This window comes from Chlamydotis macqueenii, chromosome Z, assembly GCF_036417535.1.
Source record: "Chlamydotis macqueenii isolate bChlMac1 chromosome Z, bChlMac1.mat, whole genome shotgun sequence".
Classification (NCBI taxonomy): Eukaryota; Metazoa; Chordata; class Aves; order Otidiformes; family Otididae; genus Chlamydotis; species Chlamydotis macqueenii.
In genome coordinates, this window is record NC_141593.1 from 47,444,022 (window position 1) to 47,469,092 (window position 25,071).

General features: G+C 41.7%; 1 protein-coding gene across 1 annotated transcript in view; it reads right to left on the reverse strand.

Moving 5' to 3' along the window:
* The window catches only part of ROR2 (ROR family WNT receptor 2), a 174,360-nt gene that overhangs the window by 41,958 nt on the left and 107,331 nt on the right, over positions 1–25,071 (reverse strand). The window contains exon 2 of the mRNA XM_086771347.1: positions 6,767–6,844. Coding sequence (XP_086627473.1) covers positions 6,767–6,844 — 78 coding nt within the window. The remainder of the gene's footprint in view (positions 1–6,766; positions 6,845–25,071) is intronic.

Genomic DNA, 25,071 nt, shown 5'->3' on the forward strand with positions numbered 1-25,071 from the left:
CTCCAGAACTGGACACAGTACTCCAGGTGGGGTCTCACCAGGGCAGAGTAGAGGGGGAGAATCTCCTCCCTCGACCTGCTGGCCACGCTTCTCTTGATGCAGCCCAGGATGCTGTTGGCCTTCTGGGCTGCAAGGGCGCATTGCCTGCTCATGTTAAGCTTCTCATCCACCAGCACTCCCAAGTCCTTCTCCTCAGGGCTGCTCTCAATCCATTCTCCGCCCAGCCTGTATTTGTGCCTGGGATTGCCATGACCCAGGTGCAGGACCTTGCACTTGGCCTGGTTCAACTTCATGAGGTTGGCACGGGCCCACCTCTCCAGCCTGTCAAGGTCCCTCTGGATGGCATCCCTCCCTTCCAGCGTGTCGACGGCACCACACCACTTCGTGTCATAGGCGAACTTGCTGAGGGTCCACTCTATCCCACTGTCCATGTTGCCGACAAAGATGTTGAACAGGGCTGGGCCCAGCACGGACCCCTGAGGGATGCCACTCGTGACCGGTCTCCACATGGACATCAAGCCGTTAACCACCACTCTCTGAGTGCGGCCATCCAGCCAACTCCTTATCCACCCAGTGGTCCGTCCATCAAACCCATGTCTCTCTAGTTTAGAGAGAAGGATGTCGTGCGGGACAGTGTCAAAAGCTTTGCACAAGTCCAGGTAGATGATGTCAGTTGGTCGTCCCTTGTCCACCGATGCCGTCACCCCGTCATACAAGGCCACCAAATTGGTCAGGCACGATCTGCCCTTGGTGAAGCCATGTTGGCTGTCACCAACCACCTCCTTGCTCTCCATGTGCCTTAGTATGGTTTCCAGGAGAATCTGCTCCATGACCTTGCCAGGCACAGAGGGGAGGCTGACCGGCCTGTAGTTACCCGGGTCTTCCTTATTCCCCTTTTTAAAAATTGGGGTTATGTTCCCTCTCTTCCAGTCATCGGGGACCTCACCAGACCGCCACGACTTCTCAAATATGATGGCCAGTGGCTTGGCAACTTCATCTGCCAGTTCCTTCAGGACCCGAGGATGGATCTCATCAGGACCCATGGACTTGTGCACCTTTAAGTTCCTCAGATGATCCCGAACCTGCTCTTCGAGTACAGTGGGTGGTTCTTCATCCTCGCAGTCCCTGCTTGCACCTTCTACAGCTTGGGCGGTGGGACAGGAACTCTTGTCGGTGAAGACTGAGGCAAAAAAGTCATTGAGAACCTCAGCCTTCTCTATGTCCTGGGTAACCAGGACACCAGTTCCCTTCTGGAGGGGGCCTACATTTACCCTGGACTTTCTTTTGTCCCCTACGTACCTATAAAAGCTCTTCCTGTTACATTTTATATCCCTGGCCAGATTCAGTTCTGCCAGGGCTTTGGCCTTCCTTACCTTATCCCTGGCCACTCGCGCAGCCTCTTTGTAGTCCTCCCAGGCTACCTGTCCCCACTTCCACCCTCTATAGGCTTCCTTCTTTACTTTCAGTTGGTCCAGGAGCTCCTTGCTCATCCACATAGGCCTCCTGGCCTTTTTGCCTGACTTGTTTTTCATTGGGATGCACCTCTGCTGAGCTTGGAGGAGGTGCTCCTTGAATACGGACCAACTTTCCTGGGCCCCTCTTCCCTCCAGGGCCGCCTCCCATGGCACTTGGCCCATCAGGTCCCTGAAGAGGCCGAAGTCCGCCTTCCTGAAGTCTAGGGCAGAGAGCTTGCCGTGTAATTTCCTTGCTGCCCCGTGGATCTTGAACTCCACCATGTCATGGTCGCTGCAGCCAAGGCTGTCCTTTAGTTTCACATCCCCCACCAGTCCCTCCCTGTTGGTGAGCACAAGGTCGAGCATGGCACCCCTCCTTGTCGGCTCCTCTATCGCCTGCAGGAGGAAGTTGTCATCCACGCATTCCAGGAACCTCCTGGACTGCCTGTGCCCTGCCGTGTTGTCTCTCCAACAGATGCCGGGCTGGTTGAAGTCCCCCATGAGGACCAGGGCCTGTGACCGTGAGGCTGCTCCTATCTGCCTATAGAGCACTTCGTCTGCTCTGTCCTCCTGGACAGGCGGCCTGTAACAGACCCCTACCGTGACGTCCCCTGTTCGTCCCCATCCTCTAATCTTGACCCATAAGCTCTCTGTCAGCTCCTCCTCCATCCCCAGGTGGAGCTCCACACACTCCAGCCGGTTGCTGATGTAGAGAGCGACACCCCCTCCTCGTCTCCCCTTCCTGTCTTTTCTAAAAAGCCTATACCCCTCCATGTTGACGCTCCAGTCGTATGTGTCATCCCACCACGTCTCCGTGATGCCAATGAGGTCGTAGCCCTGCTCGTGTGCAAGCATCTCCAGCTCTTCCTGTTTATTCCCCATGCTGCGTGCATTGGTATAGAGACACTTCAGCTGGGCCCCCGACAAAGCCGACTTGCTGGCTGGAGCGACAGGGGTGCTATTGCACCGCAGTTTGGGTTCATTTGCACTTATCTGTGATCCCTCCTCAGCTTCTGAACCCTCGGTGCTGGCACTGGCGCCATGCTGACAGCAGTGGGCTGAACTGTGCTCCCCCTCCCCCAGCAACACTAGTTTCTTGTTTTCTGAACTCCCAGATGAGACTGTGAAGCAGCAGGTACCACCTGTCCTTGGCCACAGCCCATTTAGGAGCAGACCTTTGGGAAGCTGTGTTGGGTTTCAGTGGCAGGAAGCTAGCTACAGGGGTGGTTTCTGCGAGAAGCTGCTAGAAATTTCCCCTTTGTCAGTGGACCTGGCCAGCTCCAGGGCAGATCTACCTAATTGGTGAAGGTGATAATGCCTCTGTGACAACTATTTAAGAAGAGGAAAGTAAAGGAGAGGGGAGAGGGGGCTTTGTTCCCTCACTGGGAGGCTACCTGCTTAGGGCCTGCGAGCTGGTTGAAGACAGGCAGTATGTGAGAGGAATACCCTGTAGACAACGAGGTCAGCAAATAAGGAGGGAGAGAAGTAATGTTGCTCCAAGCAAGATTCCCCTGCAGCCTGGTGGGGACCTCAAGCCAGAGCAGGTGAATGCTCAAAGGAAGCTGTGCCCTGTGGAGGGATGGTCTGTACTTGAGGGATTGCACCCCATGTAAAAGGACCTGTGCTAGAGCAGTTCGTAAAGTACTGCTCCTGTGGGAGGGACCCCACACTGGAGCAGGGGAAGAGTGTTCTTCCCCTGAGGAGGAAGGAGCAGCAGAGACTATATGTGATGAACTGACCCCAACCACTGTTTCTTGTCCCCCTGCACCGCTGATAAGGAGTAAGTAGAGAATTTGAGAGTAAAGCCTGAGAAGAAGGGAGGGGTGGTGAAAGGTGTTCTTAAGATTTGGGTTTATCTCTCAGTATTCTACTGTGATTGGGGGGAGATGTTCTTAACATCTGGTTTTGCCTTTCATTATCCTGCTTTAGTTTGATTGTTAATAAATTGAATTTGTTTTCCCCAAATTCAGTCTGTTTTGCCCAGGACAGCAACTGCTGAATGATCTCTCTCTGTCCCTATCTCAATACTCAAGAGCCTTTTGTTACATTTTCTCTTCCCTGTTCACTCAGCAAGCAGCTGAGTAGTGTTTAGCTCCTGAGTGGGACTAAACTATGACAGAGGCATAACAGTGCAGTTAGGATATGGACTGTTCTTTGGGTCAGCACAGCACAGCCACCAGTTTTAGAACACATATGAATGATTCCTGACAGGCTACCTTACATGAAGTCAACGGAACCAGGATAGTCAAATCATAACTTGGATTTATTGTACAGGTACCTCTTGAACCGGAATATGTTCCCAGACAGACTTGTGCAGAAACCACCATTAAGGTCAGAGGCTTGAGCCATCATGTCTCCTAGAGCAATCCAACTCACTCAATGTCTCAGCTATTGCAAGTTGCCCTTACTCATGCATTTCTTTAACTATTCAAGTGTATTTCTCTAACTTTCACACCACGAGACATTATTTATGATGTAAGATTTTACTGGCAGTTCACCTGTGCATGAAGAGTTTGTATTTCACCTTCTAATACCTCCCCAAAGCTTGTTTTAAGAGTATGAAATTGCAAGCAGTGAGCCCCTCTGTGATGACACACCAATAGCACTCATTACCAAATAAAAAGTTGTTTTCGGCTTGTACCACAATTCTTGCATTTATTTGTGGTTAACAGATACGTTCTTTTTCTCCTTGGGGCTTCAGAAAGGAAACTTCCCTGTTGGCCTTCTCCTGGCCAACCCTCTGCTGCAGTGAGAGAGAGGGGGAATGTCGCACCTTCCCCAGCATCACATCCTTCCCTAGCATAAGCATCAGGAAAAGGTGTCTGAGTGTAGGAAGGTGGGCAGAGAGCAGTGCAAGACGCAGCAGGCAGTGAGCCTGGGTGTTGCCAGAAAGCAGCACGGAGCTGACACTGTTCTGACTCTTGAGCAGGGGAAAGAGACTTTTTATGAACTGGGGGAGAGTGTGTTACGGTGTTTGTTGCAAAACAGAAAGCCATCAAGAGATGCTCAATTGAAGCAGAGATTAGGGAAAGGATCATCTTTGCAAAGACTCACTGGACTAGGAGGAGATTTGTATTCAAATCCTTTTATTTTTATTCCAAAGTAGACAAAGTTCTTCTACAGCAAATGCTCACTCCTCTTCTGTCAGCGAAACATTGCTCAGAGGCAGTGCTCTTCTAGTAGTTCAAGTGCTCACTTAAAGGAAACAAGGGAAGAGAAATTCTCCTCAAAACCCTAAGCAAGACATGGTCCTATCCCATCAACCATCAGAAGGCTAGCTTCCTTTGTAGTAAGAGACTTGCAACTTTTTAAAAGTGTGCATTATTAAAAATACCTTGCTTAACCTGGTTACTTCTTTGGAGACAGAACCATTTTTCAGGACATTTGGAGGTTTTAGAGCAGACGGTGACCTACACATTTAGTAATTCTAAAGTGGCTTTAACTTTGGGCATTATTAAAGACTATTTACTACTATTTACATGCCTGTTTTGGATCTATCCTACAATCAGAAAAAAATACAGGTCATAAATTACTCAGAACAGCTAAACATTTCTCAATGAAGGAAAGAAGGTCAATGTGGTGGATGATGCTAGAGGACTCTTTCTAATGGTCTCAATTGTATGCACAGACTGTGAAGTAGAACTGTTGAATGATCTTTTTGAAACAAAACTTGCTACCTCACTATGATAAGGTAGCACAACCAAACACACTGGTTACCATTAAAACCAAAGAAACAAACAATTTCAACCAAGGGATTTTTGCTTATTTGGAGAATTTTGTAGCCACAAACATAAAACATAAAAGAGGAGTAAAATGAGGCCATTTCCATATCAGGCATGCTGGAAACTGACAACTGATCCTATATGAATAAGTCATATAAGAGCAAGAGTCTTTTTTTTTTTCCTAAAGGAAATACAGAATTCTTATGATGTAGAAATGTTTGAGATGTGATTAATTACTTCCTTAGACAGGTATTGCCTGTGGCCCTGAAAAAAAAAAGGAAATAACTGCAACTCCTTTCTCAGCAAGAATTTGACCAAGTAATGTCACATGAAAAAAAAAAAAATTCTTTTATGTTTGTACCCTTAAAAGCTCAGATATAACAGAAAAGTAAAGTGGGACCAACTTGCCAAGTAAACAAGCCTGTCAGATGCAGTTAAAGAAAGATGGTCATTTTCCCATCAAAAGTATTCGGTAAGTGAGCATGGACTGGATAAAACAACTGTTGACAGGAATGACTGTTATTGAAATGTATTCTCATAATGGAGGACAAAGTTTAATCCTCTAAAATAATTTGGGAGCTTCAGGAAGTTGAAAAGGGTTGAGGAGTACACTTCCTTCCAAATGGGACTGACACAGTCCCACACTGAAGATCAGCAGGAACATGGTTAGAGACATGCAAATACAAACTTGTTTTCTTTTATCCAGTTAAGGATAGAAAGCAATGGAAGATTTTAGGAAAAACTTGTAATAAACATAGCCAAGGTAAGAAATCTAACTAACATTCAGGCGAAGCACAATAAGGATTACATGACATTGGATATCTATCAGAACAGAGACTATATCTGAAGGTACTCTCAACGTTCATGTTCCTTTGAAAGAGAAGCTCCAAGAAGAACATCTGATCACCATCCCAGAGCTTCATAGGCTTCAACACATGCTCATCTTGTTGAGAATGCTAATCTTAAGGCAGAAAACAGGCTGAGCACTTCATGCTAACAAGATTATCTGTCATTTTTTCAAAGCATAAGGGTTGAATTTACTACAGCAGTGCAGCCATACAAAGAAAAAAATGACAAAGCATCATAAAAATTGATGCTAACAAGTTACTAGAAATTCTGCCATTACAGTCTATTTTTAGAAAAATCACTAATGCTCAGAACTACTTAAAAAGTAAATATTATTGTGTTGCCATGACCTAGATTTAATAACCTCAAACCAAAGATATTTATAGATACCAATGCTTAAGATTTACCTATAGATGCCAAATCTGGCACTGTACAAAATTACATCATTTTCATGGCACCAATGCAACAGAAAATACGCTAGGAAGATAATAATAGCCCTCTGTGTTTGGGTCAAACATCTAAACCTTCAGAGTAGGGGGACTGAAAATGCTTAAAAATCATTTTCATAGACTCCTTGAACCTTACTATCCCTGCTTAGAATCAGAAGTATTACTCACACAAGGCTGCCTTTCTTACAGACTTGTATGGACAGATAAATCAAGTGAACATAAAATAACAGGATTTTGCTGGTCCTTTCTAAATATTTGGGTGGAAAGAAGAAAAAGTAAGTACAATTAATTTTACCTTTAGGTGTTGGAATTGGTCTCTCAAGTCCATCTGCATGATCTAATGGGTCATTTGAATCTGGAATTTCCATTTCACCTAGAGAAAAAAAAAATATTTTGTCAACTTGATGTTCTGAGTTAATCTTTCTCTTAAACAGCATTATAACAGTGAGTTCAGCAAACTCATTCAGTCCAGATCTTGATTCCAGAGCAGCCCACAGGAAACACCTACTATCAAGGTCAGGATTTATCCATCACAGATTAGAAAACTTTACAATAATTTACCTTGTGGACTTACCTTGTGCTTGGCAAATATGGGCAGCATTAAAAACTGCTTTCCAGTTCTTACCATAAAAAGATTCACACAATTTTACAGAGAGCGCAAACATTTCCTGAGGGCAGTGCTGGCCCAGCAAATGAAGCAGTACCTGAGCTTTATTGACAATCTCAGTTACAGAACAGCATAAATGTGCTTTTGAAGTTACATTACAGTAATTCAGATGCTGTTTCCAGAGGTCAGACTCATCATCCCTACTGACCTTCCTATCCTATGCTCAGCCACGTCTCTAAAAGATACCTGCCAGAAATTAAAATATAATAACCCTTAGCCAAGTGTTCCAAGTGGTGCTGAAAGGGACAGATATCTTTCTGTGTGCCCTCCTTGTTTGTGTCTAACACATATCAGAAAAAGCCAGAAACAATATTCAGTCAGAAGCTGCTGTAGACAGCAGACAATACTTCCATGTTCTTTTGCTTTTGCAGGTCTTCCAAAACCCTGACCATTAAAAAATGGGGTTCATCTATCTGCTCTCCCTTTTGAAAATACAATGCTGTGAAGAACACAGCAGAACTTATAAACCAGATAAAGCTATAGGGGTGCTTTTACTAAAACAACTTATCAAATCACATCTTCTGTATTTTATTATTTCCTAATTTATACTGAGTCATCCAAATTCCTTGTCACCTCAGCAAATCACCAAGACAGCATGCAAATCTAAAGATCATCAGGCTCCAAAGTGAAAGATCTAGGTTTTGTTGTAGATTTGTTAGGTGCATGGTAATGTTTTGGGTAAAATGAAACTAATGCTCTCCCTCTTCCTTTTGCCTTCTGACTAAACCCTACAACAGCACTCTGACTGTAAGTCACAGTGAGGAAACACAAGTAACTCCATCTCTATCTTCCATCATATTATGAAAGAAGAAGAGAATTGAGATTGTAATTCTTTTTTTTTTTATTTTTCCTTTACGCTTTTACTCAATATTTGTGAACAGAAGATCTAGCTAACTTGCCTTTACGTTTAAGAGGTGAAATACAGAAATCAGAGACATCCTCTGGGGTCTCTGAAAACAAGAAAAGTATTTTTTTTTGTCACAGTACTGCCACCTTGTCACTATTTCATCTTTCCTTTCATCTCCTACTGCTTGAGGTTCCCAGCCTGGCAGCACTACTGATTCCACTGGAGTTCTGTGCTCGTTCCCAGACATCCCAATGAGAGTGATGGTGAAGACAATGCTGTACCTCTTGTAGGACACTCTCAAATTGGAACAGTTAAGGCTTGGGCAGACACCATCTTCTGCCACTCCCAGCACTGGCCAACAGAAATGACAGTCTTCATCTGCAGACTGGAGGGAGAAATGGAAATGGGTGGCCAAGTTGGTGGCATCTTAAATTGCATTGTAAATCCTACCCTAATGTATCTTCACATCTCTGAGGGCATGGTGCAGACTCAGTGCCTGACTTATTGCTGTACAGAAGTTTTGTTCATTTGTTTGATTCAGAGTGAACTGATGAATGCATGATAGGGATATTTCTGTTAAATTTCAGGAGAGATACATCATGTCTCATTTTTACCAATGGGCAGCAAGGCAATTTCATCTCTATTCTCTTGCTTGTGTTTGACTTCTTTTATGTTGCACAAGTTTAGAATGGGACAGCAACATTTATTGGCCACAAGAAAGACGAGACATTGGAGTAAAAACAAGAGTAGGAAAAGCAACTGTTTGGTTAGTCTACAAGTACCTGCACTTGGCTTGTTCTGGTGATCATATTCCACCAGTATTCACAGGATGAAGTGCTATTTGTAGATGCTCATTCTTAGGGACAATGGGTTGCTTAACGCTCAGACCTCCAGTCTCGAAAATGACCAAGATCTCAGTGGCACTTTTGGTTTAATACCATGTGTTCAACTTTAAAATACTTGTTTCAATTTCTTCAGTCATTTAGTGGGATTCACAACAGGAAAAAACATTGGAAGCTCAGATAAATGAGCACAGAAACTTCTTCCTCTCTCTTCCCTCCTTCCTAGACACATATCTCTTAATGTCTTAAAGCTTTTCAAAACAAAAATGTAAAGAAACAAAAGCATTTTATGATTTAAAAATGTTTCAATAATAGTTTTGTGTCATTCACTCTTGTGCTTGATATATTTATGTCTGGAAAAAAACATTAAAATGTGCTTTACCAGAGAACAATTACAAACCATAGACATGACCTACCAGTAGTCTCCATGACTAAGCAAAGTTAAAATTGAAAATTCTTTATGCATTTTGGAAATTATAAATACAAAACAGATCTGCCTTAAATTTGCTTTTAGGAAAGAATCTTATATTTTCCGTGACCTTCAAAATTCCACTGCAACCACATTTGTTATGAATTCTAAGTGCTAACCCTAAAGTTTCTTTACCACAACTTAAAATATCAAAATGTTATTAACAATATGAAACATTACTTTTTTTACACTGTAAAAAAAAATTTAGATGACCAACAAGTCACTACAACCAAATAAAACCTTTTCCTCTTGAATTGAACAGAATTTAAACATCCTGCAGTTAAGAACAGAAAAAGCTATGCATTCCTGTTGAATATTATTCTCAGTGTTTTCTGACTTTGCATTAATAACTTAGTTCATTTTTCCTGCTATAAGTAAATCTGTGGTGTTTTCCTCAACAGACAATAATTCTTGTTGTCATTTTTTTCTTCAACTGCCCTTACTGTAGTGCAGATGCACACCTGATCATGTGCCATCATGAACTCTCTGCCATCTTATTCTTGTTTGAAGACTCCTACACAACTGTGTTCCTCTCCACAACTGATTTTTAACTTATGTCCCTTTTCCCACTTTGATTATTCAATATTTCAGTAAAGGTATCCCATTTTGCTTTTCTTCTTCCTACTTTCTGTATCTTTTCCTGCCAGGATTTTTATGTGTTGTTCCACTGCCTCAAGAGAAGACAAATCCACAAAGTAATTTTAGGTGTCCAACCTCCACTTGCAATCTTGATCAGTAAGCAGTTACTGCTAGAAAAGATATAATTGTTCATTAAACTGATTTTAGATGCAACAAAGGTATTACATTGTCACTTTTTTTTCACATCTATTACAAATACAGCATTGTCACACAACACTAAGAAAAAAGGTAGATTTGTCAAACAGAAAACTGGCAGAACAGCAACCCACAAAACAATTGTTATTGAAAACAGGTAAGAAGATAAATGTTCAATATGAACTTTATATGTGATATAAATTCACATTAGCAAGAAGTATGTTAACTAGCATGCTACTACATAAATATGTAGCTAACTGAAGACAAATCAATCACCATGGTGCCACCGTATCCACATTGATGTATGAGGAACCACCACAGCAGACTGAACAACTGTGCAGATATGTACAGAAAACAGCCATACAAGCTTCTACAGTCCAGGCCTAAAAGAGTTCTTGGCAGAGGGCTTTGTGTGGCCCAGATGTTACTGGAATGAAGAAGACAAAGAAGAAATGGACAACTGGTATACAAGCTATCAAACTATCTTATTCAAGGCTACTAAAGAAAGCGAAGCGAAGAAGGGGAATGGAAGTAGAGACAGTCTTGACTGAGAATAAAGGAGACCAATGGAAAGAGGTGCACATAGGCAAAGCTTATTCTTAATGAAAGTTTTGTTCAGAACTGAACATGATTACTGAGGACCAAGACCTTGGGCTCAGAACAGTCAGAATTGAGCTTAGTTCTCAGAAGCAGCACGAAAAGCAAATACAGTAAGTATGGGGTATTTCTAGGAAAGGAATAAAGAGTAAAACTGAAAGTATCATTATGCTGCTGTGTAAATCTATGGCCTGCTGTTACACATTGAACACTGCATGCTGTTGAGGTCCTCTCATGTCAAAAAGGGTACAGAAGAGCTGTAAGAGTTTCAGAGAAGAGCAATGAGGATAATTAAAGTAATAAACCAGGCTTTATACAGCTGTATGATTTGTCACTCTGGAAAGGAGATGGCTGAGGTCAATGACAGCAAAGGTCTACAGAGTTGTGACAGTCTTAGAGAGGATGGACCAATCTTTTGGTAAAAGAAACAGCAGTATGTGGGAAAAACAGTAAAAAGCAATTTCAAAACAAAGCTAAACCCAGGTAAAGTTTTCTCAAACTAGATGTAGTTAGGCTGTGGGCAGAGTTCACATTGGCTACAGGTGAAAATGAGCAAGTTCATGGAGAAAAATCCGTTCAGATCTAACTAATTCATAGAAGTCCTACGCAGGCAGGGAAATCCCTGAGCTCAAAATGGCTGGAGGCTAGGTAAATATTTTTTTCTGTCTCAGTCTTCACCAGTGAGGGCTCTAGCCACATTGCTGACATTGTGGAAGCCAAAAAGAGGGACTGGGAGAATGAAGAACTGCCCACTGTAGCGGAAAAGCAAGTTTGCAACCATGTAAGGAATCTGAAGGTGCACAAGTTCATGAGAGGCAATGAGATCCAACTGCGGGTCCTGAAGGAACTGATGGATGAAGTTGTCAAGCCACTGGCCATCATTTCTGAGAAGTCATGGCACTCTGGTGAGGTTCCTGATCACTGGAAAATGGGTAACATAACCCTCATTTTTAAAAAGGGGAACAAGGAAGACCCGAACAACTACAGGACTGTTAGTTTCACCTCTGTGCCTGGCAAAGGTCATGGAGCAGATTCTCCTGGAAACCATGCAAAGGCACATGAAGAGCAAGGATGCGGCTGGTGACAGCCATCACAGCTTCACTAAGGGTAAATCATGCCTGACCAATTTGGTGGCCTTCTATGATGGGGTTACAGCATTGGTGGACAAGGGACAAGCAACTGACGTCATCTACCTGGACTTGTGCAAAGCATTTCACACTGTCCCGCATGACATCCTTCTCTCTAAACTGGAGAGACATGGGTTTGATGGATGGACCACTCAATGCATAAGGAATTGGCTGGATGGCTGCACTCAGAGGTGGTCAGTGGCTCAATGTCCAAGTGGAGACCAGTGACGAGTGGCATTCCTCAAGGGCTGGTACTGGGACCGGTCCTGTTCAACATTTTTGTTGGTGACATGGACAGTGGGATAGAGTGCACCCTCAGCAGGTTTGCCAATGACACCAAGCTGTGTGGTGTGGTTGACATGCTGGAGGGAAAGGATGCCATCCAGAGGGACCTTGACAGGCTGGAGAGGTGGGACCGTGCAAACCTCATGCAGTTCAACAAGGCCAAGTGCAAGGTCCTGCACGTGGGCTGGAGCAATCCCAGGCACAAATACAGGCTGAGTAGAGAATGGATTGAGAGCAGGCCTGAGGAGAAGGACTTGGGAGTGCTGGTTGACAAGAAGCTTAACATGAGCAGGCAATGCGCCCTTGCAGCCCAGAAAGCCAACCTCATCCTGGGCTGCATCAAAAGAACCATGGCCAGCAGGCTGACGGAGGTGACTCCCACCCGAAGTACTGCATCCAGCTCTGGAGCCCCAGACATAAGGAGGATGTGGACTGGTTGGAGCGGGCCTACAGGAGGGCCACGAAGATGATCAGAGGGCTGGAGCACCTCTCCTATGGCACATGCTGAAAGAGTTGGGGCTGTTCAATGTGGAAAAGAGAAGGCTCTGGGGAGACCTTATAGCAGCCTTCCAGTACCTAAAGGGGACTTATAAGAAAGACGGGGATAAACCCTTCAGTAGGACCTGTTGTGATAGGACGAGTGGTAACAGGTTTAAAATCGAAGGAGGTAGATTCAGACTTGATATAAGGAAAAAAATTTTTACAATGAAGGTGGTGGAAGACTGGAACAGCTTGCCCAGAGAGGTGGTAGATTCACGGCAGCGTTGTCTGCAGTGACCATGTGATGGTGGAGTTCAAGAGGTCGTAGCTGCCCCATCCCTGGAAATATCCAAGGCCAGGTTGCATGAGGCTCTGAGCAATCTGATCTGGTTGAAGATATCCCTGCTTCTCGCAGCAGTGTTGGACTAGACTTTTAAAGGTCCCTTCCAACCCAAAGTACTCTATGATTTTAAATATCCAGCATAAAGTAGTATTATATACACCAGATCTCTTCTTACACCTTTACTTCAGCGTCTCCTTTTTACTGCCATCAGACCCAAGACACAGGGTTGCATAGAAATCTCATCTGCTCCAGCATGATTATTTTTACTTACATATGGTCTCTGCTCAGACATTAAGTGTATCACGGCTTATTTTTGAACACCCACTTCTTCAATTTATATTTGCATTGTTACTGTCAGGTAGAAAAGATCACCTCCTTGCACGCTGCGTGACCAGACAAAACCAACATAACCAGAACTCAGCCTGAATGCCAGTTATCAGTATGGGGCAATGTATATGGCAGATGCACCACATCAGATTCCCAGGAATATCCCTTTTTTCAGGGATCACACAGTGAAGCAATTTACTTAGATGCTGTAAATAGTACCTCTTTTAAACTGCTCATCTGCACAAAAATGATTTTGTTACTTTTCAGGGCAATAAAGGAAGCTATTTCAATTTAAGGAAAATCTGAACTCCAAAAGAGAAACCATATTTAAAGTCAGTGTTCTACAGTTCTGATGTACAAAATATATTCTGTTCCTTTGACTTACTATAGCAAACTGCAGCAAGAAAACAAGCAATATAGAAAATCATTTTCTGAAGAGAATATAAATAATTATTGCTTCTTTTGTCAATTTCCGTTTCCTGAAAATATGAGGAAGACTTGCTAAATGACAAGGTCTGGCACAGGTAGTCCCATTGCTCCATTTTAGGTATCAACGACCAACAAAATACACAAGTAAATATTCTATATTTTCGAGACAGGAATGCCCTTTCACACAATTTATGCCCAACAGATCACAAGTGCCAACTCACAAGGCATACACCATTCATCATAAAAGAGCGAAATTTTTCTCTCTGAAATGGTTATGAGTTCATAGATCATTTATTTCTTGAGAAGTAATTGCAATAAACAGATTTCAAAATGCTCATGGCCACAAGCAGACATCAAAACAATACATTAATCTTCATCAAAAAGCTAGTCACAAGGAGGCAGTTATCATAATTGATACCAGGGAGAAACCAAGGCAACAGCCTCACACAGGAAGAGAACAACGAAGTCAGGTATTTTCAACCAGACTAGGTCTGATTAATTTAGAGCAGTTAAGAGCTGGCTGATGCAATGCCATAAAACATTAATAACTGTCTTTCAGTTTTTGCATAGTATGCATGAGATCTAAAAAGATGGTAAATTACATAAATAATTCCTATCATTTATTAAAAAGGAGTGCCAGAGAATTCTAGACCCATCAGCTTAACTTCAATTCCTGGAAAAAACAATGGAACAAAGAGGTTATTTTTAAGCATTTGCAGTAAAGCAGAGAGATGAGTAATAACCAACAGAGAAGCCAACATTGAATTGGCTTACATGGATTAGAATTGCACATAAGTCAACAATCTATTGCAAACAAGGTAAACCTTGTATTGAGACAGCTGAAAGGGAAGTGGCCTGAAAGAGCCAGTCAAATCTGGCAAGTCAACAAATGGCTACAGGAATGGTGACAGAGCCAGGAGTTTGGCTACTTAGACCATGGGACTTGCTTTGAGAAGCCTGATCTACCAGGGGCTGACAGGGTCCGCCTAACTGGGAAGTGGAAGAGCGTCTTTGGCCAGAGGCTTGCCCGGCTCGTCAAGAGGGCTTTAAACCAATGTTGCCAAAGGAGGGGAAGCACAATCCATCCCACCACTGTCAGTATGGCACCAGTGCCAGCAACAGGTACCGAGAACCCAGGGAAGGTTCACAGGTAAGTACAAGAGAACCTAGAATGCAGCTCAAAGGAATTCCTATTGCTCCAGCGAGCAACTTGACTTAACCAGTGGCCCTGCTTAAGTCCCCTATGCCAACACACGTAATATGGGCAACAAACAGGAAGACTTAGAGATGTGTGCACACCTGCAAGGCTACAATCTTCTTGGCATCATGGAGATGTGGTGGGACAGCTCCTATGACTGGAGTATTGGAACGGAGGGATATAGGCTTTTTAGGAAGGACAGGCAGGAGAGATGAGGAGAGGTGTTGCCCTCTATGTCAATGACCAGCTGAAGTGCATGGAGCTCCTCCTGGGGATGGATGAGGAGCTGACATGAAGCTTACGGGTCAGGGACAAGTGACATTACAGTGGGGTTTGCCACAGGCCACCTGGCCAGGAGGACCAAGCAGATGAGGCCCTCTGCAGCCAGACAGGAGCAGCCTCACGGTCACAAGCCTTGCTCCTCACAGGGAACTTCAACCACCCCAGTATCTGTTGGAGGGACAACACCGCAGGAGGTTCCTGGAATGCATGGATGATAAATTCCTTCTGCAAGTGATAGAGGAGCCAACGGGGAGAGGTGCTGGGCTGGACCTTGTTCTCACCAAAAAGGAGGGGCTAGTGGGGAATGTGGAGCTCAAGGCCAGCCTTAGCTGCAGTGACCATGAGATGGTGGAGTTCAGGAGGTGGTAGATGCCCCATCCCTGGAAACATTCAAGGTCAAGTTGGATGCGGGCTCTGAGCAACCTGATCTGCTTGAAGATATTCTTGCTTCTTGCAGGGGAGTTGGACTAGATGATCTTTAAAGGTCCCTTCCAACCCTAACAATTCTATGATTCTATAAATAGTAGTAATCCTTCCAGTATACTCAATGCTAGTAAGGCTCTGGAGTGCTTTCTCCAGTTTTTTTTTTTTTTTTTTTTGTATTTCATTTCAAGAGGGATGTAGGTCATACTGAAACACTACAAATAGTGCCACAAGTATGGTATACAAACATGATCAACAAAAACAAAAAATGAATGGCTACTATGCCTGCTTAGTCTGAAGGAGATTAGGCATGGATTGAGAGCTAGCATTCCTCAAACACACAGGTCTCACTGAATGAAATTTTCCACGGTGGCAGATTAGGCAAGCATCTATTGCTCATGATACTGCACAGATACAGCTAATGCTTCTTCCAGGCTGAAACAGGACCTCTTAAGATCTTTTCCACTCTCATGATTCTAGAAGGAAAACAACCATCCTTCTACCACTGTATGTTAAATCCCAAAGCTTACAAATAAATCCTTCAACACTAACAACTACACATAGCTACAATTAGGGAAACTGCAGATTTTTGTGCAGCCATTGCTTCCACTCATCAAGAATCCTGTTTCTAGAGCTGAAACTATTTTCAGATTTAAACAGCAATATGCAACCTTTGCTTCCTGCGGCTGTAACCTTTGACACAGGTTCTAACTTTCTTCCAATAACATAAAACTTGCAAACTCCCTCTCTTCAGCCTAATACCCTCTAATACTCTGTTCTTTTCTTCATAAAATTTTGTTGATCTTCTGTCAACTACTAACCTCTGGAGCTCCCAAACAAAGGGCCCACTGTACCCTTTGATTCAGCTGCCAATCTGGTTACTTCGGCTGAGGGAGGCAGGCTGCTTGGGTTGCTGAATCAGAGCCTTTCATGGAAAGTTCCCTTTTCCAACATCTGCAGTCCCTGGCAACCAACTGCAGAGTGTGCTTGGCAGACCTGTAAAGAGTGGTGAATAGCTTACAAAAGATGCTGTTTGTAGCATAAAATCAGTGCGCTCCTTTCATAGTGGTGGCAGATTAGAACCTCCACAGAACCCGTTGCTTAACTGCTGCAGCTTCACATAAAAATTGCTGAAGGTGGGGGAAATAATCTGCACTTTTTGTTGCAATTTGCTCTATTCAGACAACTGTGAAGTCTGAAAAACAGGCACTTTTAGCTTGCTATCAGTTTTCATAGGATAGTATGTTAACTAGTTAACTTGAATTTATTTATTATTGTTAAATTAAATTTAGATATCCAGAATTCTTTAAAACTACTTTCTGCTAAATACATAGCAATACAAAGCTCTTACTATGAGGCCATTAGAAAGGGAGTAAGCTTTTCTAAGCCTGCTCTGTTATAACATCAAAATAACATTAAATAACTATATTTAAAGTAAAACCAACACCAGCCTGCAAGTCATAGAACCTTCAGAAAGCCAGTAGAAAACACAGACAAGAAACCTTTTACAAGAGCCAGGGTTAGCTTATACAGAATAAATTCCCACAATTTATAAGTATTCTTTACCGAAGCAAATCTCTTGTTCCATTAGTGTGAATTTTCCCCTCTTTAGATTTTTTCTATCTTACCTAATAACAATATTGAAATCAGTTCATTTCAGTACCTGTCAGGAAAAACACTCTGTTGCAAAATGTGGGAACTACACTTGGGGACAAAGGCAGATCTGATGTTTACAATCCAAAGCAATGAAAAGAGCTTCATTATTAGTTTCGGACAGAAAGTTTATCATTGATTTAAAATAAAATTCTAAACAAACACAAATGTTAAACCACCTTCATTCTGCACAGTGAGACCTCATTTCTCAAACACATCTTAACAGAGATTCAAAATCCTATACTTTGACATCCTTTTGTCAGTTAAATGCATGAAGAAGGAATCTGCATATTGCATTAATTTCTGTTACTGTGAATCTTTCTGTTTACAGACTGATCCAAGATAGACTAGTTGTCCATTTTGGAGAATTAGTAGTCAAGTGCATGATGAAAAAGCTGCTTTACAAATTTCACAAGGTTCCTGCAAGTACTTCCTCACAATCCTTATTAACCTACCATCAAACCACTCTAAAACACAGTAAAACAGATCAGCTGGCCATAGGCACAAACCTGCAGAGAAGGAATGATTCTTGATTTCCACACAGAGCTAAAATGAAATCCCAAACCAGAAAAAAAAGTATACTGAAGATGCAGTTTATCTTCTTAGTCATCAGCCAGGTGTCTCACCAAGTACTATGAAGTCAGTGTTAAAAAAAAACCAAAACCAGAGAAGTAATTTTAAATATTCTTACCAGGGATTCAAACACAGACTACAAATACATACTTTGATTTATTTTAATGCTTCATACTGTTAATGCATATTTCACATTAACCACATAGCTGCATTTTCAATTGCACTGTCAATCTTTACCCTTTCATTATACGACCCTCATCATTGAGATCAGCTACTAAATAACTTAGATTCTTCCTCCTGCAACTCTTTGCCACTTAAAATGAGAGTTCAGAAATGTCAGTGAGACAAAACAAAGATAAAGACTTAGTCAGATTTCACTTACATAGGAACCTTCATCAACAGCTGTTGCAACATTATGGTAAAACAAACAGCACCCATGGAAAAGAAGATACAAATTTTAAGTGGCCATTTTCAGCCCATACCAAGTTCTGAAGATTATAAGATTTGGATTCCAATTATTCCCTTAATTCACAGCTAAAATACTCTTTGATAAAGTTACAATAAAGTCAAGCTCCTCTTATTTTACAACACAGAGTGGAGATCATTAAACAGGAACCCAACCTGCACAAAGGAACATCCAAATCCTATTTTCAATTCTTAGGACTTCCTGTAAAGTCGTGGACAAGTCACCTTAGGCTAGATTGCTAAAAGCATTTGACACCAAAAGATGCAGACAGATGTCTACTAGGAGTTTCAAAAGCATCTCGGCAACCAAATCTCATGTCTGCAGTAAATATTCCTTATTGTTTTGTACCTCAGTCACCCAGGGGCTGAGAGGTTAGCTTCCTGATGCAGTTCCCAAGGCAGCTGCATGAGCGTTTGAGTCAGTACAAGGAAGGGAACAGCATGGAAACAAGAAGCTGGGGCAAAGAAAAGGTGGGAGGGGGTTTTTTTGATGACTATTGTGATTTATGCCACTTTCAACTTATAAGAGAATTCCAGACTTAAACCTTCTGAAACACAGAAACCTTACAGTCACTGCAAAGCACCAGCTTTGCTCCTAGGAAAAAAGGCAAAAAACAAAGCACTATTTGGAAACAAATTAAAATGTAATTATGCCAACAAAACTGTTTTTAATGTTTAATAAATACGAATCAACTCCACAGTATTTACAGTGTAAAATACTGGAAGCTTTTTCAACCACAAGTGCATTTCAATGTCATTTCTAATTTACAACAATGAAACTAAGTCTACTAGCTATCACAAACATAGTTTTTCTGTACAACTATACGTTGAGTAATCCAAGTCAATATACCAAGCAGCATATAAAAGCCTTGAACCATGAAAAACCACAAGTTATTCCAGATTTTATAACAAATGGTCTTTGTTGGTAATGCTAAAAAATACTAAAATACTAAAATACTAAAAAAAAAAAAGTAAAGCAATTGTGAGTACATTCCAAAGCTCTTCACCACCTCATCTGTAAAATCACAGTTTAAACAGAACCAATAGAGGCTCCGAACACACCTGCAGCAGCTCAAAGAACACCAAGCAACATGATCATTATCCATTACATTATTACATGATTGATTATTTTACTGCTTCTGGCTGTGAAAACAAAACAGTCTCAACTAAAAGGTTGAAAATAATGATTTATGAGTACAACACTCCATCAACTGGGATAAACTATTTTCACAGTGCTCTTTTTTTTTTTTAAAAATAATTTAGAATCCAAAAATGCCAGTCGTGTTTGCAGCCTTAGGCTGAAATCTTTAGGACTCCAATTCAGAAAAGCACTCCTAGTCAGAGAGACACTTAAAAATTGGTTCATTTCTAATCATACTCTTAAATGCTTTCCTATATTTGAAACAAAAATCAGCGTTAATCTTCCTCAATCTAGGTAGTAATATAAAAACAGCACAGATCACAACTGAGTGTAACAGAATAAGTGGAAACTGCTATTACCCATTCTACTGGTTATTCTGAGTTGACAACTACAGGCAGTGGAACTATTTAAGTGTAAAAAAAACCTTCCTACAGTTTGTTTAGACTTCACTTTCTAATTGTACTTCAAAAGTAGGAACTGCAGCACCAGTCTTGGAAGTTAGAGTGGTTACAGCCAGCCACTCTGCTGTCCAGAAAATAATAAGAGTGAATAGCATATTTGTATTAATCAGAGCATTTCCTGCATGATGAAAGTACTTATAAGTGCTATAACCATCTTCCTGACAGAAAGGATATGGTGGAGACCAATGAACAACTCTCAAACCCCAGTGTGTGATCCTCAACGCTAATCTGAGAAACTTCGGCACCCAGGCAGGAGGTCTGGGTTATCAATATCCTAAGAAAACAGGACTGGCAAATGAACCAATGATACAGTAATATTCATCCTTAAATAATATAATGTTCTTTTTCTATCATCAAGTATCACAATTTTTTAAAAGATCCAGGTAGACAGAAAGTATAATTCTGGATTTCTGGAGCTCTACCTACATACATGGGATTTGTCTCCACGATTTGTCTCCACTAAGTCATATTAGAACTTGATTTTACAAAGTTCCACTGCTAATATGTAACACCAAATACTGTGTTCAAAGAGAAGCAGCTGCTCATTAGTTTTTACTACAGGTCATGCTCATGACCAGTTAGCATAAAGTTAAACACACTAGGTTGAATTCTTAGAGAGGGCAAATTTCTCTTTAATGCAAAGTATCTTGGTTTCTACATCAAGTGCTTAAAATCCTTAATTTTTCAAAGAAGGTCCTCTTTATAGTGAGTAATCAGTTATGGTCAATATACACACAAAAAAAAGAGTAATTCCTCTCCCTCACTAACAGTTCAGCTTATACTGATGGCCATGGAGCAAGAACGGAGAGAGCAAGTCACTGTGCAGGTGGTGTGGCCAGGCAAGTCACAAGTGAGCCCTCCCAGCACTTGTGACCAGATCAAATACTGTGAGTGGCTGAACATCACTGTGTGAGTTGATGTGTGTGTGTGCACACACATACGCATATTTACCTAAGTTTGTAGAAAAAGGAGGACAAAGATAAGAAAGGATGCCAGGATGTAAAGGAAACTAACATCAGATCAATATTTTAGCATTGCAAACCTGTTATTCTAACTGAAAGTTTAAAAGATGTGTTATTGATTCGTTCTAATAGTTTTTTCTACATTTTCAGAGTTATTTATATGAAATCGTTTCTTTAAATAACATTAATAATAAAATTTAAATAATATTTATATTTCTTCGTTTGAGAGTAAGTATCTAAACCATACAGTATTTCGGTTAATAAGCTGCTTGTCCAGTCTAGATAGGAAAAATCTTTTTCTTCCTGCTGCAGGATCCGTTTAACCTCTTGGATTACAACTCAGTGTGTACAGTGAAGTCATAACAGTTGTCTGCTCTGAAAAAAACACCCATTTCTATTTGTCCTGTTGTTTAAACTACCTTTACTGCTACAGGGGTAAAAAAAAAGCTCAAAAGCATAAGTGGACTTTGATACAGTTGTTCTTTGTTATCTGTCTTTAATTAACAAAGCCAAGGAACTCTATTCTGCATTAAAAGAGATGGGCTACTATTATTTGTTTATACTGTTCTCAAAAACAGTAATAATAAAAGAGTAGAGCCCTGAGGTGGAAAACAGACTGAGGTGGAAAACAGACTGAGCCCTGAGGTGGAAAACAGACAGTGCTTCCAGATGTGGATACATGCCATTTTCAGTGGGTGGACAGTGAAAGAAACTAAATGTTAACCTGGTCACAGTCATAGAATCATAGAATGGTTAGGGTTGGAAGGGACCTTCAAAGGTCATCTAGTCCAACCCCCCCTGCAAGGAGCAGGACATCCCCAACTAGATCAGGCTGCTCGGAGCCTCATCCAGCCTGGCCTTGAATGTTTCCAGGGATGGGGCTTCCACCACCTTTCTGGGCAACCTGGTCCAGTGTTCTATAACTCGCATCGTAAAAAATTTTTTCCTAATTTCCAATCTAAATCTAGCCCTCTCTATTTTAAAACCATTACTCCTTGTCCTATTGCAACAGGCCCTACTGAACAGCCTTTCCCCATCTTTCTTGTAGGCCCCCTTGAGGTACTGGAAGACCACTATCAGGTCTCCCTGGAGCCTCCTCTTCTGCAGGCTGAACAGCCCCAACTCTCTCAGCCTGTCCTCATAGGAGAGGTGCTCCAGCCCTTTTATCATCTTCGTGGCCCTCCTCTGGACCTTCTCCAACTGGACCATGTCCTTCTTGTGTTGGAGGCTCCAGAACTGGACACAGTACTCCAGGTGGGGTCTCACCAGGGCAGAGGAGAGGGGGAGAATCACCTCCCTCGACCCGCTGGCCACGCTTCTCTTGATGCAGCCCAGGATGCGGTTGGCCTTCTGGGCTGCAAGGGCGCATTGCCGGCTCATGTTAAGCTTCTCATCCACCAGCACTCCCAAGTCCTTCTCCTCAGGGCTGCAAGGGTGTCAGTCCCACTGATGCTAGCCAATATGGCCATTTCCAAATGACATAATGATGCATAGGAGACCCTTCCTGTTGTATCTGCCTGCACACAAAGCAAGAAGCGCCTTCCCTAACCCAGCAGTGCAGAGGACAGCTGGGCATGCACTCACTAGCAGGTGGGCTCAAAGCACTAGGCAGTTTCGACTGAATCACTACGTATTTTCCCAAATCAGGCAAGGATTTCCTGAGCTCTCAGTATCATTCCTCATTATCCAGTTTAACGATTGTAACAGATGCTAATCACAAGATCAGTCTTAACCATTTTATTACAGTTTTGTTTCAACAACAACATTCAAGTTTACCACACTGCCATTTTAATGAGTCTTCCAACCAGCACTTGTGTACAGTGCCAGTGCACTTTCAAAGTTGCATCTTCCCAGCAAACAGCTCTTAATCTTGCATATATAAACTCCCATTTTGCAAACTACAGACTTTCCCAACTTTTTGTTGCTGTGACAGGACTGACATAGTTTTTTGTTCATCATAAGTCTGTTCTGCTTCTATATCATCAAAAATACTGTGGCTGTAAGCACAGTCTGTTTTCATGACCGTAAGCGAGAAACAATAGACATAACCTAATCTTAGCCTGTAAGGTTAAGTTGCGGCACTGAGCCACGACCTTAAATTCTTACTTATGAACAAATGTTGTCTGAAAGTCATAGACAACCAGATTTCATAGACGTGTTTTCAGAAAAGCACTCACTTGAAGCGACAGCATCTTATTTTTAACAAATACAACAAAAAGCTTACATCTGTGAGTAAACTACTACAGTCAAAATCATAGATGGCAGTGGAAGAAGCTGTGTGGAACCAGTTAGCATTTACTGCTGGAAAACTGGTTGTTTCCACCCCTGAAGTGTGAAGTCCACAAAAGCCGACAGCTACCCCAAGCAACTGCCAAATGTGCTGGTCTTCATTCCTAACACGTCTGAACCATAATGCAGATCCCTCAGCTTTGGGATTGAAAAGACTGTTTTAAGGAAGAAGGATGTTCTTCACAGTGAGAATTAAAATTGGGACATACATTTATTCTGTTTTCATGCATTTAATTATGTTTCAACATTTCAAAATATACATTGCAGGTATTCTGCTCAGATTCAATGTTACTTTTGTATTTGCTACATTCTCTTGCAACCACTGTTTATTTAATCAAAGTGGACAGCTGTAGTTTTCACTATCCTTAAGCAAATATTTGCACAGGTATTACTTGTGTTATACATTACCATAAAGTTTTGCAAGCAAAAGCCAACTGTGCCAATCTAAATGTCTTCACATATGAACGAGTATGAACAATTGCTGAATAAATTGTTTTAAGTGTATAAGCAGTGGCTTTCCTTCATGTTAGTTACGGATAGCTTTAAAAGTGCTTTAGCTCCAAGGTATAGAAAAAGACTGCTAACTCTAAGAAGCAAGAGAGGATGCTGGAACCAGAATAAATCTGTATAAACAGCAATCAAAGCAGCCAGCATAGCAGAGAATAACATTAGGAAATTACATGGGTTTAGATAGTTGTAGGAATCTAAGATTTCTGTTGATAATGAAGCTTCAGAGAAAGTGTCCATGTTGTGTGATGTACACAGATGCAACATATCCATAGTTGGCCCTTACTGCACAATGTAAAGATGGAAAACTGCTGAGCTTAATGGCCAGCTTTTTAACTGCAAATGCTCTTGTTTATTCTTAATACTGGCTATGTTCTAAAATACTAACTGAGTTTTCTCTGGTCTTAAAATAGAAGTAGAATCAAACCTTTCCATACTTGCTTGCACATATAGTCAACCCACTTTCCCTGCACTATGTGAATTTCCCAGGTCTGGCTGGTATAGAACCCATCAGATAATTACCAGCTCATTCTGTGCTACTGCACAGGCTGTAATCTGTGGTATTTGGCACAGCAGCTGATTCAGAGAGGGAACTACCAGAAATGGAGAAGATGGCAGTTTGAGCTCAGCACACATAGATCAGGCGCTTAGTCAAGATCAAAAGGAGCCAAACTGTGGGAGCAACAGCAGGATGCCCATCAATCAGGGTGGAAGAGGGAAACTCACAACAGTACTAGATAGTTGGCTGGCAAGATGACTTCAAAGCAGAGTATGTTTCTTCTCACTGATCTGATCATGTTGCTGAACACACTAGTCAGCATTAATACAAGGCCAACAGTTTGTTTCTGATCAAAAGCATTGATTTCCTGTTATGAAATAAGACCAGTTGCTTGAGCTTAACCTGACAAAGCTCCACAGCAATAGAAAGTTATCTGATGGTTGCCTGAGCGATCAGCCTCATTTACACAGTAAATAACATTTACAAGTCAAAAGACTACCATAAAATTTAGCAAACAAAATTAGCTACCTTTGATAGCAGTCACAGAGATGCCATCATTCAAGTGGTCAGAGGTAATCTATCATGATACCAAAGACCAGTTAAGTTTATTACACCTGCCACCAGTTTCATGAAAACTGAGCTTTTTCTTCTCTAGTAATATCAAGCATTAATTTCTCAGCACTTACGTTTTTAAAATGTTTTTTATTTACAAAATATTCTTTTTGTGAGCATCCAATTGTTTCCTCCTCACCCTTTGGGGATATGTAAGAATCTACATCTTCCTTTAAAAAAATTCAACTACAGCCAAATTTTTAAGTATTGGCAGAGTAGCTGCATTAGCTAGCAGCTACTGTTTTACTAAAGGTATGGAAGGTTATTTTTCCTGGTGCTTATGCATGTTCCCATGCTTTGGGAAAATGCTTACGGAATTCTGTTCAAAGCACCAAGTGCTGCTAACCC